Source organism: Brachycentrus maculatus, unplaced genomic scaffold (genome assembly GCF_059751285.1).
Source record: "Brachycentrus maculatus isolate JH-2025_06_01 unplaced genomic scaffold, ASM5975128v1 h1tg000220l, whole genome shotgun sequence".
NCBI classification, from domain to species: domain Eukaryota; kingdom Metazoa; phylum Arthropoda; class Insecta; order Trichoptera; family Brachycentridae; genus Brachycentrus; species Brachycentrus maculatus.
This window is the reverse complement of record NW_028280971.1, coordinates 974,160-994,428: the sequence shown is the minus strand read 5'-3', so window position 1 is coordinate 994,428 and position 20,269 is coordinate 974,160. Positions and strand designations below refer to the sequence as shown.

Below are 20,269 nucleotides of genomic sequence, written 5' to 3'. Positions count from 1 at the left end.
CAACCTAAAAGCCGAACTATTTCTACTTCACTGTTATTTCCGCTCTTACATTGAGTTAGCCCTTTTTGCATGTACCTACTCACAATATTACTTTGTTTTAAAATTCGAAGCTGATGGATACGGAATTTCATCTGCAAATTAATATTTAGAAATAATTTGCAATTACGTTTATATACCTTTTAAAGGAAAAGTTACTTGCATGGACTTTGATCCTTGTGAAAAAGTATTTCGACACATTCAAAATGTTGTAAATAAAATAACTGATCAAATTACAAGCTATATATAAAAATTAAAATCATGTTTACAGGCGGGTCGTAAGTATTTGAAAATAATCCAGGATTTGGACCTCGTATACGAATAAAAAGAGTATCTGCTTAATAAAAGCTTTCCTCATTCCAACATAGATGGCTGTTGTGAACTCACGCGTACTATGTCACGAGATGATCAATATACTTATGTAAGAGTTCCAAAAATTTGAGTAGTGTGGGTGTCAATCATGGGTAGAATATTGTCAATAATTAGAATAATGTAACACGTGTGCAAATAGATCACTTAACCATGCTATGACAGGTTGCAAGCCCTGTAAATATCCTGACTTCAATAATCTTCATATATTAAAAATATGTTAAATTATATATTCCTCCCTAGTGAAACCTATCTTGTGTATCAATTGATTTTTCAACATTAATTAAATAAATGCAAATACACATATCATATAACCTGTTTCTTTTTAAAATGATTTCGAATGATCTCAACATTCTGCCTCCTTTGATGCATTCAAATTTAATAAATTTATGTTTATTCTACACTGTGAGGTGCACATAATAAATATCTCGATAAACCTGTATCATTATTCACGTGTGTTTAAATTCTCCGTGGTTCGTAGCGGATGAAGAGAGCGGAGAATGTGAGAGTAGAAGAGGGAAGCCATAGAGTGTAGTAGAAATATAAATCATATTTTAATAAGACACTTCAGGAATATAAAATACTATCAACATAATAATGTGTGTACTGTATACTCGTATATTTAAAGGAAGAAGATATATTCTAATATTTGTACTGATTATTATTTTACATTTATTATTTTCGTTTATTTATTAATTTTTTACGATTTTTCTAAGTTATCTAGATTTCCAATAAAATAAAATATTAGCAAGATACAATAATAAATAAAGTGTAAAATAATAATAAATAAATAATAATGTGTATTGTATATTTTCAATAAGAAGACACATTCTTGTATTTCAAATTTGTTTCTAACAGTTTATCATATCCATTTATTTGTAAATTTTTTTAACGATTTACATAGTTTTCACGTATAGTAAAAAAAACATCTAAGGCGAATATTAATAGAAGGTTAGGTAAGTAATAGAAGCAGAGAAAGACCGAGGAAAACTTGGCGTGACTCGTGTTTCGAACTTACTTAAGCATTGCTAGCTAATATGCACGAGTTTCTCGAGGGGCACAGAATAATAATACATTTTTTTTTAAATCCTTGACTTTAAACCTACTACATATAGCTCACTCCTTTCAAGAACGTCATAAATCAAAAATCGTAAATTTTTAGTTGTGCATGTTTTCGGAATGCACAAAATGTACTATATCCCAGCAAAAGAGGCATATTTTTAACTTACTATTTACCCGCTACAAGGCAGAAAATATTTTTATTGCATTTTGAAGAAATTAGATTTTTTTTTATATTTTAAATATTTTGCAAATGGAAAAAACCTTCAGGGTTTACCTAAAAACATCTATTGCACAGTAAAAAGTTTAATAAGTGGCTTGATATTTATTTTTAATACAATGTGTTATATTTTTAAACTCGAAAAACGTTCTCCTGAAAAATCAAGTTTTTTGATTTATGACGTTTTTGAAAGGAGTGAGCGATGTGTACATATGAACGTACTTTATTATAAAAATTTACTTAAAAAAATGGAGCATTTTTTTCGAAATAACATTCTTAAAACGGACAGACTCTAAATTCCATATTCCCGCTGTTAACTAAACAACCTGCCTTGTTAGCTGTCGAAGATGTTTATTTCATCCAATGTTTACTCTAGTCTATCTCACTCTTACCGTCGGTAATTTTAACGGAGAAAGCGAGACGGACGGGCGAGCCTTTATAAGGTAAAATTACTGTTTACTTTTTTTCGCCTCCCGACTATTTTGCCTCCCATAGCGATTTTTAAACTTTTTTTGCTCATGTCAAAATGGCATGGAAAAACGAAATTCGTTAAAGTTCATTCAATTAATAAAAACATATTTATTAAATATATTTTTTTCTCATATTAATTAGCGTCTTAACTTAGTTAGTTAGTAAGTAATTTTATCCGATAGGTACCTACCGATGCATAGGGCATTACATTCGATTAAGACATCTCTCATTTATCGTATACGAATATAAGATAATCAGCTTCACAGTGAAGCGGCCTATAGGTAGTATTTTACGAAAATGCCGCTTATAAAATTTCAAATATTATTTATTATTATTGTTTAAATAGTATTTTTTTTTGTAGGTTGTGTAGGGATTCGAACCAGTGGCAATCTGCGCAAAATATTGATATTTCAATTAGGAAGAAGAGATCACTTTTTCTTTCTTCCTTTTTTATATTTTGTTACTTGGAACCTACGTTAAGTAGCTACGATGAAAATAATTAACATAAATAGAAATTAAAAATATATTTTTAGACAAAATTAATAATCATCTCTTCATATGAAAAATGCAATATCTCTGATCAATTTCTAGAAACGTCTGAAACATTAACAATCATATCATTCTTCCTCAGCTTCTTTAATTTTCCCCCTCAACTCATTACCTGATCCTCCTTCCTTTACCTCCTTGTGCATCAAGAATTTACAGTTAAAATAATTCATACTGCGATCAATTGTAATTTGTTTTTTTTTTGTACTAACACTATCTGCCCACTAATTTGAAAAGGTATAAAGTTCAAACATTGAACAGTATATCTGCACCGTTTTTGGTTAGTTGGAAGATATTGCTTCCTGTCAAAAACCCCACCAACGTACATATATTCTAACTAACTAACTAACCATCACGCCGCTTCCCCGCAGGGTAGGCAGAGAGAATCGAACGCCACACCACTCTGTCTTTGCAAACATTCTTTGCCTCTTCTACATTAATGCATCTCCTCATACATACCCGACGATTATTACGACTCCTGACCCGCTTTCAAGTATTTGACATACCTGATTGTGCCAAGTTTTCCAGATAAGATAATACAACTTTTTCCCAAAATACTACCTCAAGGGCTCTTAGAGTAAACTGTATAATTAAAACAGTGATTAATTTTAGGGTAGAATTTAATTAAATTTTATAAATTTATGTAAATAATCTAAATTTTAATCGATGAATCAATCGCCTGTAATTAGTAGCCGGCAAATTCAGTTGAAGTAATGGGATACAAAAAATGCCAGCTTGATTCAATATTTAATCCATGCTATGTGTTTAGTAAAAAATATACTTGATTGCTTTTATTAATTTTATCGACAATTTAACATCGGGGTTATGACACGGAATTGCGCAAAAAATCTCTGGAAATAATGCATGGAACTATTGAAATTAATGCCGGCTTATTTTGTATGGGTTGTTTATTTTAAAATTCATATCAAACTGTGGCCATATATCAAATCACTTAAGCACACATTCAATTCTCGACTTTTTTACCTCACGAAAAAAGTTACTGTTCAAAAAAGGACGATAAAAAACACTAACAATCGCTCGGAGGCGCGCGTTGGCTACAATATCATAAGGAATAACTCGTCTATATCACATAATAACAAAAGTAATCAATAAATAATAATAAAAAGAAACTTCAAATTTATTATTTTCTCATATAAAGGTATGAAGTTATTTCATAAAATAGAATTAAAGTGTAATTTAAATATATGAAGAATATTAGATTTTAAGATATCGTGATATTTGGGTAGTATGCTATTTGGGTAGTATGTTTTCTAGGGATGGAAAGATTGATAAAGACATAGAAAAGAGAGTGAATGCTGGGAACAGAGTGAATGGTGCACTAAAATCAGTTTTAGCAAATAAAAATCTATCAGCGGAAGCTAAACTGGCAGTAAACAATGGAGTTCTGGTTCCAACCCTTATGTATGGAAGCGAAGCATGGAGTTGGCAAAAGAAGGATGAAAGCAGACTGAATGCAGTCGAAATGCGATCCCTCAGACGAATGTGTGGCAAAACGATGTTTGATAGATGTTCGAATGATGAAATAAGGAAAGAATGTAAGGCTGAGATAAGCATTATCGATAAAATTAAGAAAGGTGTGTTGAGATGGTTTGGACATGTGGAGCGTATGAGTGAAGAAAGAACGGTTAAACAAATTTATGGGGCGAATGTAGTTGGAAAAAGAAGCAGAGGACGACCGAGGAAAACTTGGCACAATCAGGTATGTCAAATACTTGAAAGCGGCCGGGTCAGGAGTCGTAATAATCGTCGGGTATGTATGAGGAGATGCATGAATGTAGAAGAGGCAAAGAATGTTTGCAAAGACAGAGTGGTGTGGCGTTCGATTCTCGAAGCGGCGCGATGGTTAGTTAGTTAAGATATCGTGATATTTACCGAGGGATATTAAAAATGAAAATAGACCGGTATTACAACAAAGCGACTGCAGAATCACATAATGCAAAAATTGAACATATTTTGCATACTCGTTCTTCAATAGTAATTAAGTACTTGGAGATATTAGAAAAGTTTAAAGATATCACCTGGCAAAGTATACCTGTACTAGGAATAATTGAAACATAATTGTTCAATTTTACTAATGCATACTAAAAATACAATTCTTCAATTATTCAATCTACCAGCGAATGCTAAACTGGCAGTACACAACGGAGTTCTGGTTCCAACCCTTATGTATGGAAGCGAAGCATGGAGTTGGCAAAAGAAGGATGAAAGCAGACTGAATGCAGTCGAAATGCGATCCCTCAGACAAATGTGTGGCAAAACGATGTTTGATAAATGTTCGAATGATGAAATAAGGAAATAATGCAAGGCTGAGATAAGTATTATGGATAAAATTAAGAAAGGTGTGTTGAGATTGTTTGGACATGTGGAACGTATGAGTGAGGAGAGAACGGTTAAACAAATTTATGAGGCGAATGTAGTAGGAAAAAGAAGCAGAGAAAGACCGAGGAAAACCTGGCACAATCAGGTATGTCAAATACTTGAAAGCGGCCGGGTTAGAAGTCGTAATAATCGTTGGGTATGTATGAGGAGATGCATAAATGTAGAAGAGGCGAAGAATGTTTGCAAAGACAGAGTGGTGTGGCGTTCGATTCTCTCTGCCTACCCCTGCGGAGAAGCGTCGTGATGGTTAGTTAGTTAGTTAGTTAGAGATATTAGACAAGATTAAAGATATCTATTTTTATTTATTGATTTGATGTTTAATTTTTAGAACTCCATTTTAATTTATGTATTCATTTTAAATCAAACACAGATTTTTTTGAGTCTACTAAGTTGTATTTTATTAACAAAAACACATAGAAAATTTATGTGTTTTTGTTAATAAAATACAACTTAGTAGTCTCAAAAAATCTGTGTTTGATTTAAAATTAATACATAAATTAACGATATCACCTGGCGAAGTAAACCTAAAAAGCACACTAAAAATACAATTCTTCATTTTAATATTTTTATTTTATTTATTTCAATATTATATATTTGCGAAGTAGTTTCTTTTAATAAAACAAACATTTAACTACTTTATAATTAATTATATCCACAATAAATAAATTAGACCATAAATATTCAATTACATTTTGATCTTCTAAAGGGTTGGCAAACATGAATTTAAGAATAAGAATATGTATCTTGTTCGTGGAGATATATTATCCTCAAAAATTTAAATGTTATCGAGAATGTAAAAATATTCAGGATATATAAAAACGTTGTTCTTATGAAAATTTACATTGCAAAAGCTTTCTAACACTCAACGACGATGAATACACAAAAAAAAATTAAAACGTGTAAAGGGATGGAAACGTATTGTTTTAATAAGAATATTCCGAGAAAAGGTCTGAATTTGGGCCTTTTTGTCTCGTTACCCCGAAGCCCAGCACGCCTCCTTGTTGAGAATATTATTTGTTTAGCAGTCCGAGTAGTGGGAAGGTAGGTACCTCGAATATGGCCAAACGGGTTCCAAGTTCCGAATTCATCCTCCCATACTTCATTCGAAGTTCGACCGCTGCGCCGAAAGCGCGTGTCCGTCCGCAGAGCTTTTAAGTTTTCAAGATTTCGAACTTTCCTTTCAGTATTGGCGGGATTTTACAAAAATACCACTTAATTTACATCGATTAAAGTGAACTTGTGTTTTAAACCGTGTGTATCGATAATATGAACCATAAACCATAGATTTCTATTGTGTTTAGTGATTTTTGCTGCTTTGAAATGTCTAAAAACTGTTCAGAGTTCTCGTTCCTTGTGTATTTGGTTCTAATAATAGGTAAGCATGGAATTCTGGTTATTTTTGTTTACATTTCTGCCGTTTTATTGTTTCGGGCTCGACTTTTACGAATGTCAAATATGTGTTTTGATCTGAAATCGATCGTTATTAGTAAATCAAACGATATCTTAGAATATTTTCAACCGATATGTTAAAAGTCACTTTATGTATTGCTAAATAAAATAAGTTAAATACCTTATTCGGTTCGAATATCATTTTTAAAGACAATGATTATAATTTTCAAGAACGGCATATTATAATAATGTCTATTTTTTATTGTAATCGGAGGGCATATATGACTAGATGTATGGATATGAAGGAAACAAGGAGTGTATGTCAAGACAGAATAGTTTTATTTATTTATTTATTTTAGATGTGACTTTATAGATTAATTAGTAAATTTTTGCTTCTTCTAGTTAAAAATAAGTTTTATTTTAATCTGTGTTGGGAACAGGAGGGATAATCTAGTGTGAGCCAATCAGGAACTTCTCAGCATTTGTTCATTGCTGGAAGGAAACCACGTAAAACTCCTCAGGAGAAGCCGGACTGGTGTGGACTGGGAGAAGCTGGACTCTCAGTAGTAACAGTCTAATTTAATTTGTTTCTGGCTAGTAGTTTATTGGTATTTCAATAATTAAAAAGTCCTAAATTTACTAATTCATATTGTAATTATTTATTTACTTAAGGGAAGACTCCCCCCGGTTTAGTAAGACAAATATCCTACTTAATTTTAAATGTTTATAATATTTATTATGTCATTAATATGCAGGTTACTTCTATCCTGATAATAAAAAATACAGTCCCTTCGTTTAAAATCAACAGGGGGTCAGCTGTTCAAGGCAAACAAATTACCTTTTTTAGGAATAAAATTATGGATTCGGGAAATGTTCGAACTTTAATGGCGACATTAAAATAAATGCTTTCAATAATTTGAAGAAGCTAAGAATAATTGCCTCCATATACATATACATAAAATACTATAAAAATTTACATACATCCTATATTTCATATATTATGTATGTTACACACGTATGTTATTTATTTTATTTTATTCTGCCTGTTATGAACACTAAATAATACATTGCATTTTAATTAATGTGGTTTAGAATCATCTAATAGAATTATAAATCATATAAAAATTATAAATCTAGATAAAAATATATATTTTTTATATTTAATATACATACAATAAAGTTTATTGATTGAATCGGCAGTTACTTTGTGGCAAAATTTATCTATTTTTAATAATAGTAGTATTTACTAAGTAAAACTTAAATAAAAAATTTACTACGTAAAACTTTTTAAAAAAGCAATAAATTATATCTAAAAAAATACAATTTTAAACATATTACGTAATCCAGTATCATGATAGAAAGATGATATTTAACATAAACAAACTTTCAGCGTAATCGTAGGTGCAATACCCTATGCACATTCAAATTTAAAAAAAAATGAAGATGAGGATAGATATATTTCATTAATTAATTCGGCAGTCACTTTGTGGTAAAATCTATCCATTTTTAATTAATGTTTTACTTAGTAAATACCACTATTCCTGAAAATCTACTGTGACACGTGTTTCGATGCATTCCGCATCATTTTTATACGGTGTGTAGCATTAGATTTTAAGAAATAATTGTATTTGCTTAGTAAAATATAAAGTAAAACATTAATTAAAAATAGAAATATTTCATTCGCCATTTAATCGAAATGTGTTTTTTTAAACAGTCATTTGAACATAAGATATTTTTTTAAAGCATCCAGTTTTTAATATTATCTCTAAAATTATCTAGAAAAAGTTTGCATTATTAATCAAACCCATAAAAATGTAGCTGTGACACTTATTACCGAAATATTTTATGTCACCAATCTCGGATGACCTGAACACCACTCCATCATGGCCCCTCTCGTAATTAATCATCGGTTTATATCTGATTCTCGGGACGGCATCTCTCCCCCTACCCAGAAGTATCGAATGATTTAAACTTTTTATTTTCGCTTCAGCGGTCTGGTTTCAATTTACCAAAAGAGTCGAGGATACCCTGCATGCATTATACATTATACATCAACTCAGGCGAAGCTTTGTTCGATCATCGAATAATATTGCGTGAATTCAGTCAACTTTAAAGAAATTCTTTCGATTTAAGCATCGTCCAGACATAGGATGTTATCTTCAGACCCTGAATATGACAAGGTTCTTATCGAAATTGGTTAAAATAAATGTACTAATAGTAAAAGTGGTTAAAACACAATTTTGGTTTTATTTTCTTAAGATCTAGATTATAAAATGAAGATATAAGAAAGGAATGTAAGGTTGAACAAGGAATAATTGAAAATATTAGGAAGAGTTCTTTACGGTGGTATGGACATGTAGAGCAAATGGATAACGAGTGAATGACTAAGAAAATATATGTGGCGAATGTGAGTGGGAAAACAGGACGAGAGCGACCGAAAAATACTTGGCACGATCAGATCAATCAGAATCTAAAATTTGGTGGTGTCAAAAGTCTGCGTAATCGGAGGACATGTATGACTAGATGTATGGATATGAAGGAGGCGAGGAGTGTATGTAAGGACAGAAGAGTGTGGCGTTCCATCCTTTCTGCCTACTCCTGCGGAGATCCAGCGTGATGGTGGTAGTAGTAGTAGTAGTAGTAAGATCTAGATTTTATTTGTTATCTAAACATCCTATTAAACTACCGTATTATTCTTATTTAGGCATTCATAATTTTCAATAACAGTTCTCCTATAAGTCATATCAATAAAGGTTTTCATCTGCACACATGTGTTCAGTATTCAGTGATCAGTGTGTTATGATCTTGCTTTAAGAAATCCATTATGAACCTTTTATTCCTCCATCAATCATCTCACATAATGGGTCTGTTTCCACTTTCAACAGACATCCATTTTTAGATGGGATCCGTTCTTTTGCTCAACCCTCACGAGTGTGTGTATGTTTAAAAAAAACATGCAACCAGTGTCAGATCAGATTAATTTGTTTTAAATCATTTTTTGACATCTCAACAAAGATGAAGAATAATACAGATGTCTGGGCATTTACGGGGCTTACGACCCTCATAGGCTGGTTTAAATGATCACTTTACACACGCGTAACATTCACTAATTCTAACCATGATAGACAACTACGCTTCTAAAATTATTTTTTCTTTGAGTAATTGATTTTTTTTAAACATCGTTTTTGTATTGAAAAAGTAAGTTTTTCTTCGAAATAAATGTATGGTTTTGAAAAGAAAAGAATTGTTGGAAGGAAAAGAATTTGTTGTTGAGAGGAAAAGAAAATTAAAAATATGAAAATATTTTTTCAGTATACATATATCGCGCACTCCTTTCAAGAACGTCATAAATCAAAATACTTGATTTTTCAGGAAAACGTTTTTAAAGTTTAAAAATATAATACAATGTATTAAAAATAAATATCAAGCCACTTTTTGAACTTTTTACTGTGCAACAGATCTTCTTAGATAAAATCTGAAGGTTTTTTCTCCATTTGAAAAATATTAGGTATATTTAAAAAAAATGACTAAGCAACACATTTTATTAAAATGCAAAAACAACACTTTCTGCCCTGTAGCGGGTAAATATTAAGTTGAAAATATGCCTCTTTTGCTGGGATATAGTAAATTTTCTGGGCATTCCGAAAACACGCACAACTGAAAATTTACGATTTTCTATTTATGACGTTCTTGAAAGGAGTGAGCGATATGTATTTTTTTTTTTAATTCAATATACATCCTAAAAAAAAATTTACGCGGAAACACGTCTGGCTACTAGCGCATCCGATAGCTTACTGTATTGAGTTTATTTTTATTTTTACCAAACGTCTAAGTGACTGTAATCTAGCTACGGCTTATGGAACACCGCTTATCATTGCCATATCTACTCGTGAGTGGATTTACTTTTTATGTTTAAAATTACTCAAATTTTATGTAATTCGAGAGCGAATATTTTAGGCAAATACACTGTTCGTGTGAGAGTGCCCCCCTTAATAAGATCAAAAAGTTTTATGTTACAAGTGTTTTATTTTTGTATTTAATTTGAATATTTCCTTTTATAAGATTAATAATAAAGTTATATATTTCATTCTACGTCACTGGGTACCAAACAGCCATAAATACCCACAATTTTGACATTTTTAAAGTCTTAAATAAATAAATCCATTTATTTTACAAAATTTATGGCCTCCCTTTCACAGCCGTGTGCAAACGAGCCAGGCAAAAAGTACAGTTATACCCTTGTGCGTAAACCTCAATTTCGCGTGCACTGCCTCCACCGCTCATAGATTCCCAAATGGCCATGCAACCAATTATCTCGGAATTATGACAGTCTCCTTAAAAAGCCCATCCTTTCAGGATGGTCTTAAATTAGTAAAGGTCACACTTAGACAAAAGCGCCGATAAATACATCAGTGAGCTTTGGATTACTGCTACCTTTTTGACTAGTTGGTTTTAATTTATTTTTTAAATATCTGGTTTCTTGTCTGCTCCGCGTAAACGTCTGAACCTTAGTATGACAAATGTCGTGTGTTTTATGATACGTCGTATTTCAAAATATGTCACCTTCTTCCGTTGTGTGACATTTAAAATATGGCTAGACATGGTGTTAATTAACATTTACAAGAAATTCTGAAATTAAAATTATCTTCAAACGCTTATAAATAAGTATTTTTATCCTATATTATCCCATATCTACTATTACTACTACTAATGCCATCGCGCCGTTTCCCTTGCAAGAGTAGGCAGAGAGGATATAATGCCACACTTTTCCATTCCTGACACACACTTCTTGCTTCCTTCACATCCATGCGTGTAGTTATACATGCCCTCATTTTTACGCAAACTTTTACATCACCAGATTTTGGGTTCTGATTGATCTGATTGTGCCAAGTGTTTTACGGACATCCTAGATCTATTCTCCTGATTACTTTCGCCAAAAATAGATTCTTAGTCATTCTCTCGTTATCCATTCGCTCCTCATGTAAATCCACCTTAAAGAATTATTCTGTATCTTTTTAATTATCCCTAGTTCAGCCTTACATTCCTTTCTCATATCTTTGTTTCTCTCTATTTCGAACGGCTGTATAAGGTTCAAACCTTCAACTTTTTTAGGTTTCTTTAATCTGTTTTGGTTGGTTATAAGATATTGCTCCTTGGCAACAAAACCCCAAATGTACGTACATATATTCAGTTCAAGAAGTTTCATAAGTAAACAAAATATGTAAGTAGTTTTTATTTGTTAGTTAATTTTAAATAATATAACAGTGATTTCATTAATTGATTCGGCAGTCACTTTGTGGTAAAATCTATCCATTTTTAATTATTGAATTTTAAGAAATAGTGGTATTTACTAAGTAAAACAATAATTAAAAATGGATATAACATTGGTTTATATCCATGCAACAACAAATAAAAACGATCTAAAAATTAGCAGGAACATAAATCTTAATACTTATATTACATCATAAAAGATTGTGAACCTTTTCAATAAGGAGCACTAATATTTCTAAAGTGATCACTGAAGGCTTTATTTATGTAAAATCGACATTGATAAAATCAAATCGATCACCACTCTTTGTCTGCAATATAGCTCACTGCAAAAAATGCTGAAAGTACATTTTTCCTGTCCCAAAAGAGCGATTTGATCATTCATGGCATACTCTATCATCCATTCCACAAGAAGGTGTCAAGTCTGTCAGAAATTCATCAAAAATAACAATATTTTCCAATTCTCCATCCTGCCTTTTCATAATTTATTCCATTATTGATTGAATGAGCGTGACAATGAGTGGATATGCGCTTTAAGGGCCTTTTGTACCCTCGATAATTGAGTTGGTACAGTTCTCAATGCGCTCATTGTTCGTGAGCGACAATCCGTCTCAGGTGTTTATTGGACCATTCTCGTTAATCTCACACGAGAATCTCTTTATGTGGGTTCTCACTTTAAAATTTGAAAATAATCCCTCAAATCTGGATTGTAGTACAATGGGCATTGGAGAAAAAGGTTTTGAAAATAGTGTACAAGTTTTATAAAATCTAGCTACACCCAGCGACGCGTTGCCGTGACTCAGACTAGTTAATTAGAAAAGATAGACAACAAAAAGCACACATTTTTTATATGTTTAATTTTACAATACTTGTGAAGCAATGAAAATATTAAAAATCTATGAAACAATAATGCAATTGAAAATATTAAAAATGCTGAGTTAGAGCACTTCACAAGATGCACGCTATCCGCCTTGAGCAATATTTAGAATTGCTTGTATTGCTATTACATTTAACAGATGACGCTGCCATTACGGTAAAAAATATATTTTTAAGAGTGTTTAAAAAAACATTCGTATTCGACGTTTTTATAAAAAAAACATTATAATTTCATAGCAATCCTTGAATATCTTTAGGAAATTTAGGATTTTGCACGAATAAACACATGTTAAACACAATAAACCCTTCATTTTACGAAAACGGCGCCATACAAATAATCCAGATTTATTTTATAATTTTTTTCGCATGGATGTCAATATTTACCAATTTAATTTTGATAATGCTTTTTTGATGACATTACAAAAAAAAAAATTTTAATTGACGTAATATTATTCTATATCATGCCCATTATACGATTTCAGAAAAACTTCTTTTCAGAAATAAGAAATATGAAGGAACTTACAACAAAAAGTGTTGTAATATAATGGTCACATAAATATAACTCAAAAAATTGTATTTTCTTTGATATATTTGAAAAACAGATCTCATACTTTTTACCTGTACGTAGGTTGCTTTGCTTGTGGTAAACTCGACCATAAACTTAGACAAATATACAATATTCAAACGACCGAACCAAATACTACCCGTGTTTAACCAGCAGTTAAACATACCCGTGTTTAGTCAGAAATAAGTGAACTCGCGTTTGGGGTCAGCATGTGATCATACGATCAAAGGAAATGTTTGACTCCCACCGAAGCAAAACATTGCAACGGGGTCGTGAATTAATTTTATTGCTCCACATGGTGGTCCATTGAGAAATTTTAAATATAGTTCAGTTCTAAATAAACCAGACTAATGTTGAACTGTGCATATCATCGGCTGTGTCCGTAACAATCTGGGTGAAAACTAAACATTTATAAAAGGTATGTTTATGAATCCGTGTGTTGTATTTGTGGCTACCAGTGCCATAGAGATCTAGCACGAATTAAGAAATCGATAATTAAAATGTAAAATAAAACATTTTTTTTGACATCTCATCAAAGACGAAGAAGAATATGGAAGTCTGGGCATTAATGCCCAGACTTCCATATTCTTCTTCATCTTTGATGAGATGTCAAAAAATAATATGAAAATAACTCCTGTAATTGGAGATAATCCAGATTTTGTGAACAAGTATTTGAACACACTCAAAATGTTGTAAAATAAAACAAATTTATGATACTACTTTTGGGTTTATTAATGTAAACACGACTTATTTTGAGTATTAGAGATGTTCTCAAAAATAGGTGATAATACAAACATACAAATATTTTATTATTATTTAAAAAATCCCCGTGTTGAAATTTAAAGGTTGACCTAATAATTTTTCTTATAAAAATATAAAATACAATACCTAACAAATATTTTTGAAATATGCTCAGACTTATTCTAGATTTCTCAAATATTCTCAGACCTATCCTCAGCTTTATTCTTTATAAAAATAAAATCAAATGTAGTATCAATCACTGGATTTTCATTCTAAGGACAATATATCAGTATATGTATTAATATATGAAATAATTTGAGGGATTTTCCCGTCTTACTCCAAGTAGACAATGTTTTTTTTTACATAAAGTTTTTAACAGATGGCGGCTTCACCTGTCAGTACTAATTAAGATATGAATACGATTGTTAGAATACTGCATAAATATATACAACTTATGAAATTTAAAACAGGAGAGAAAAAACTTATGCATGATCAATAATGGATAGAGTTGAGAACGTCGCACAATGTATTAAGTGATCACTTAAGCCACCCACTGTCAGGTCGTAAGCCCTGGGATGTTCGAACTTATAGAAATAGATGAATCGTCTCTGTTGAGACATCTATAAAATATAGGTTTATTCTTATTTTATCATAAATATTCGATGATACTCATGGCATTTACGTCTCAGTTTTCTATTATCTATTAGGAAAATTTATTTAAAAAAAACATCAATTAAAAGATAAATTATTCATTTTGAACGCGTTGGAATTTCTTCCCCATTCGGTATAAACATATTAAGGAATCGCATTATATGGCGTCGTGTGTCCAATAAAAATAGGCCATCCATTTTTTTAATTAGATTTTTTTCTTATTTTTCAGGAATCTTTGCACAAAATGATGCCTTCAGGTTAAACACAGCCACAAGTAACGGAGGTGGCCCGTGTGAGCAGGCAGTGAAAAGGGCAACTGCGCTGGAAAAGGCCACAGTCGTGATAGATTCCCCGGACAACATACACGGGAAATGGGTGTCCGAAGGGTAAGTTTTCGCATTTAAATTATTTATTTATTAGTATTTATGAACGTCTGACTAATCTGTCTTTCGAGACAATATTCGCCTCTTCCACATTCATGCATCTCCTCATACATATCCTCCGATTATTCTGCCTCTTGATCCGACAACTCCCAAGTAATTGAAATACTCAATCATGCCAATATTTGCTTAGTCTTTATCTGCTTCTATTTCCTAAAAAATTAGCCTCATAAATTTGTTTAACCGTTCTTTTTTCACTCATTCGATTCACATGCTCAAACCATCTCACCAATAGATGTCTCTTGTGAAGTTCTAGTAATTCAAGAACAATGTTTTAAAATTGGCTCATATTTATAGAACTTCCAAGAATTTGAGTAGTGTGGTTGTCAATAATGGATAGAATTGGTGCATGTTACACGTGTGTAAGGCGATCACTTAAACCAGCCTATGACGGTCGTTAGCCCCGCAAACGCCTAGACTTCCATATTCTTCTTTATCTTTGATGAGATGTCAAAAAATAATATGAAAAATAACTCCTGTAATTGAAGATAATCCAGATTTGTGAACAAGTGCTTAGACACACTCAAAATGTTATAAATATCTTTCTAAATTTTATCTACAACGTTTATCTTAGCCTTGCATTCTTTCCTTATATCACTTTACTAACATCTGTCGTACAGCGTTTTGCAGTCAGATCTCAAAAATTCATAAATTGAAAAGACCAGTTTTCGCAATATATTTACGAAATATTAAAATAGAAGCTTCATTTATGACAAAACATTAATTATTCTTCACTTGAAAGGGTCTGATTGTTACATTAAATGCCAACAAGTCTTTCAATTTCCTCTTTCATGAAGTTCTTTGATTGAAAAACCCTCCCATCTCATCCGTTCCTGCATGAAATTAATCATAAGTTAAACGACACTTGTTTCTCAAACCGGGTTGTCCTTTCGCGAAACCAGTCTCGATGAATAATGCATATTCTTTATACCAATATAAATCGTAATATAAGGCAAAAAGTTGTATACGAGAGATGGGGTAAGTCGTACCTGCGCGCGAACGTTGAATGTCTACAGGGTTTTCCAGCGAATGTCAAACGTTGTTTCGGAAAAAATATTGTTCTTAAATGTCGAAAAGTAAAAACAACCTATTTTCTCTTACATATTTTGTTGGCAGCACCCAATGGTGTAAAAGGCAATGCTTAGTTCTGTGCTCTCATTATATGGCCTTTAATCCCAGAATACTGAACTATCGTTAAATTTAAGACGGTAAAATGACGATTCCTATCAAAAACCTATCAGCGGAAGCTAAACTGGCAGTGCACAACGGATCCCTGGTTCCAACTCTAATGTATGGAAGTGAAACATGGAGTTGGCAAAAGAAGGATGAAAGTAGACTGAATGCAGTCGAAATGCGATCTCTCAAAAGAATGTGCGACAAAACGATGTATGATATATGTACGAATAGTGTAATGAAATAAGGAAGGAATGCAAAGTTGAGAAAAACATTATGGCTAAAATTAAGAAAGGTGTGTTGAGATGGTTTGGACATGTCAAACGAATGAGTGAGGAAAGAACGGTAAAAGAAATTTATGAGGCGAATGTTAGTGGGAAAAGAAGCAGAGGAAGACCGAGAAAAACATGGCACGATCAGGTATGCCAAATACTTGAAAGTGGTCAGGTTAGGAGTCGTAACAATCGGCGGGTATGTATGAGGAGATGCATGAACGTGCAAGGACAGAGTGGTGTGGCGCTCTATTCTCTCTGCCTACCCCTGCGGGGAAGCGGCGTGATGGTTAGTTAGTTAACAATGTTAGCGTCATTACGCGCCCCCTACTTCAAAGTACCTTCCTAATGTACATTTTTCATTAATACGATTAAGATTTTATTATTTAATCAACAATTAACAATTATTTTCGTTGGTTATTTTATTAATCTAGGGTTCAAATTTATATGGGCAAGATTTATACCTTAAATCCAATGGTTTTATTAAATAAAATACATCTCTGATTATTGTATTTATCTAATATTAACTCAGATTAAATATCGATAGTTTTTAAGAATGAATATTTTTAATGAAAAAGATCTTGAGTGGCACATTTAATTTATTTTTGTATTTTAAAACCGATATTTTAAGGCATGATGATTTATTTTTCTTACTTTTCTAAAATCAGGGTTACATATTAAAGCCTTATCTTCGTAAAATATAACAAGAAATAACCTGAAGTTGTAACTAATTACTAAAAATGCTGATAAAAACTTTGATTTATTAAAATTCTTTCGTAATTATGAAGTTTCAAATCGGATTGAATAAGTGAAACTGCTAGGTAATTTATATACTTAACACTTCTGTTTTACTTTTGTATTTTAAAAACCGATATCTCGAAAAACATTTGACAGCCTTTGGTTTTCGCCTCGCCTTGTTAGCAGGTACGTTTTAAGATGATTCTAAATTATCATTTTAATAAATCAATATCAGAGTCCTCTTTTTAATAACATGTTTCTGCTTTACGTCGTTAAATATATTTCAAAGTTCGGAAACCAAATTCTAATTAATGTATTAAAAATCCTAAAAATTTCCCGTGAACAAACATAAGGAAGAAATATTAAATATTTTACATAAACCAGCTATTAATATTTTTCCTTTTTTTGACATCTCAACATAAGTGAAGAAGAATATGGAAATCTGGGTATTTACAAGGCCTGGTATTTACCTGTCATAGGCTGGTTACGTGATCACTTTACATAGTGCAATATTCACCATCCTACCCATGATTGACAGCCACACTTCTCAATTTTTTTAAATTCCAATAATACCATCAATCTTATGCCACAGTACATATGAGTTCACAACAACCATCTATGTTGGATTGAGAAAGCTTTTATTTATCAAAGACCCTTTTATTTTGATGAATGCAAGACCCGAACCCCGAATTATATTTACATACCGAGAAACGTCTGAAAACATGATTTTTAATTTTTAAGCAGCTTGTTATTTGGCCAGTATTTTAATTTACAACATTTTGAGTGTGTCTATATATTTATTCACAAATCTGGGGTTACACTATTTTGTGTAATTTTTACATTTTTTTTGACATATCAACCTTGATGAAGAAGAGTATGGAAGTCTGGATATTTACCGGTCTTATGCACACTGTAAATACCTACACTTCAATATTCTTCTTCATCTATGTTGAGATGTCATAAAAAAAAATTACTCTTAAATGGAGAAAACATAGATCTGTGTACAAGTATTTAGATACGCTGAAAAAGTGAATTTATATGTTTACTTATAAAATATTTTTAAGGTTGAAAAAAAAACCAACAAACCAGCATGACAAAATAGATTTCAGGGTTACGTTCCATTCTCGACTATTTTGATATTTTTTTTCATTTTTTTTTTGGCCATTGAATGTCAATCTTCGGCTCGCAGTCTTGGCCCGAATGTCTCGGGTAAGATTTATATCGCCTCTTGACAATGGAAAAGACTCGAACGTCCACCAACTATCCCCGATTTGCATTTCGTTAGGCCGGCCGGCGCGGAATCCGAAATTTAAATGAGGAACAAAAAGCGTTCGTTTTTTTTTCGTTTTTTTTTTATAAGAACAATGGAACGGTTTAAGGCGAGGGCGGTCTGTTTGTTTAACGTTCTTAAATTGTTTATGTGGAACAAGTTTCTGGAACGATGCAAATATTTTATTTATTCAGATTACGTAGGTACTTCTGAATACAGGGATGCATAATATTCAAGTACTAAACTAACTAACTAACCATCACGCCGCTTCCCCGCAGGGGTAGGCAGAGAGAATCGAACGCCACACCACTCTGTCTTTATACTCAAGTATATTCAAGTAGTTTTTCGGAAAATAATGATCATTGTACAGGTAGGTACTGAAGATCTAAACCATTATTTTTTCAGGCTAATTATTTATTGTATTATGTATTTGTTATTTTTATTCAATTATCGTTTAAATTCTGTTATAAAGGACTCGATTTCAATATTTTAAACTTGAATTAAACGTTACAATATATATTTTAAGTGTATTTTTTTACTGTTTTTTTGGTGTTTTTATTGATAATAATCGGCATTCAATATCATAGAAACGATGTTTACTTTTCAAAAAATATTCTGAAAATATTTTTCTGAAAATAAAGGAAAAAATGTATTTCAAACACACAAAACGGTATGATAAAAAAATTGCAAAAATAAGTATGGCCAATTTAAATATCGCCGCTTTCGTGACCTGAAGGGCGCTTTATAATCAATAATATTAAGACATCTATATAAACTAACTAAGTAATCATCACTCCGCTTCTCCGTAGGGATAGGCAGAGAGAATATAACGCCACACCAATATGTCTTTGCACACAATCTTCGCCTCTTCCACATTCACACATCTCATACACACACGCTGATTATTCCAACTTCTGACCTGACTGCTTTCAAGTGTTTGAAATACTTGATCATGCCAAGTTTTCCTCGGTCTTCCTCTGTTTCTGCTCAACCAAATTAGCCTGTCTTGTTAAACTATCTTTTTTTCACTCACTCGATCACATGCCCAAACCAGTTTGGGAATATTTCCATTAATTTTAATAAAGTTAAAAAACCATACACCTACTAAATGTGAATGTATGCATACAAGACAGTATACACACCGTATAGTAAGCATACATTCTGTTGAATGTAATTATATATGGGATGTATGTTTTGTAATGTATTTAAACGATTGAAAAATAAACAGAACAATCGTCTTTCGTTCGGGAGAAATCTATTTCGGTTAACTACACATTGTAGTTGGACGAACGAGATGATTGGTCGAATTTGAAGCGCAACTAGAAATTACTGCCCGATTTCGATCAATTTAACCCTGCGCCGCCCGCATCTTGTGATATTAATTCAATAAAAATGTCATCATACCAATGTTGATTAATTTTATGCTTAGAATTAGATGTAAATTTTATTGTATATGTACTTTGTGTAACAATACGATGTACGGGGTGAGAAATAGTTTTCTTTGGCGTTTTTAGTAAAAATACACAAAATGTAATTACTTATTAAACACCAACCAAATATGACATAAACAAACATTTTAGAGGAATATACTATCTTTTACCTGACAAAACTCATCATTCAGTTTTTTTTAATTTTTGTCCAAGCTGCCAGACTATGGAATAAATTATTTTTCTTCTTGAAAAATGCACTTTTTTGACAACCCATGCACCTACTTAAAACGTCTGAAACGTTACTATTCATAATTGTAACTCTAAATATGCACCATTTAATTTTATCCATTCAAAT

General features: G+C 31.9%; 1 protein-coding gene across 1 annotated transcript in view; it reads left to right on the top strand.

The window, feature by feature from the left end:
- Positions 1-6,202: 6,202 nt before the first annotated feature.
- Positions 6,203-20,269, top strand: part of LOC148306933 (protein APCDD1-like) — a 32,938-nt gene continuing 18,871 nt past the window's right edge. Inside the window, exons 1-2 of the mRNA XM_088264189.1 lie at positions 6,203-6,476; positions 14,821-14,977. Of these exons, the coding sequence (XP_088120315.1) occupies positions 6,422-6,476; positions 14,821-14,977 (212 nt within the window). The 5' untranslated portion in view covers positions 6,203-6,421. The remainder of the gene's footprint in view (positions 6,477-14,820; positions 14,978-20,269) is intronic.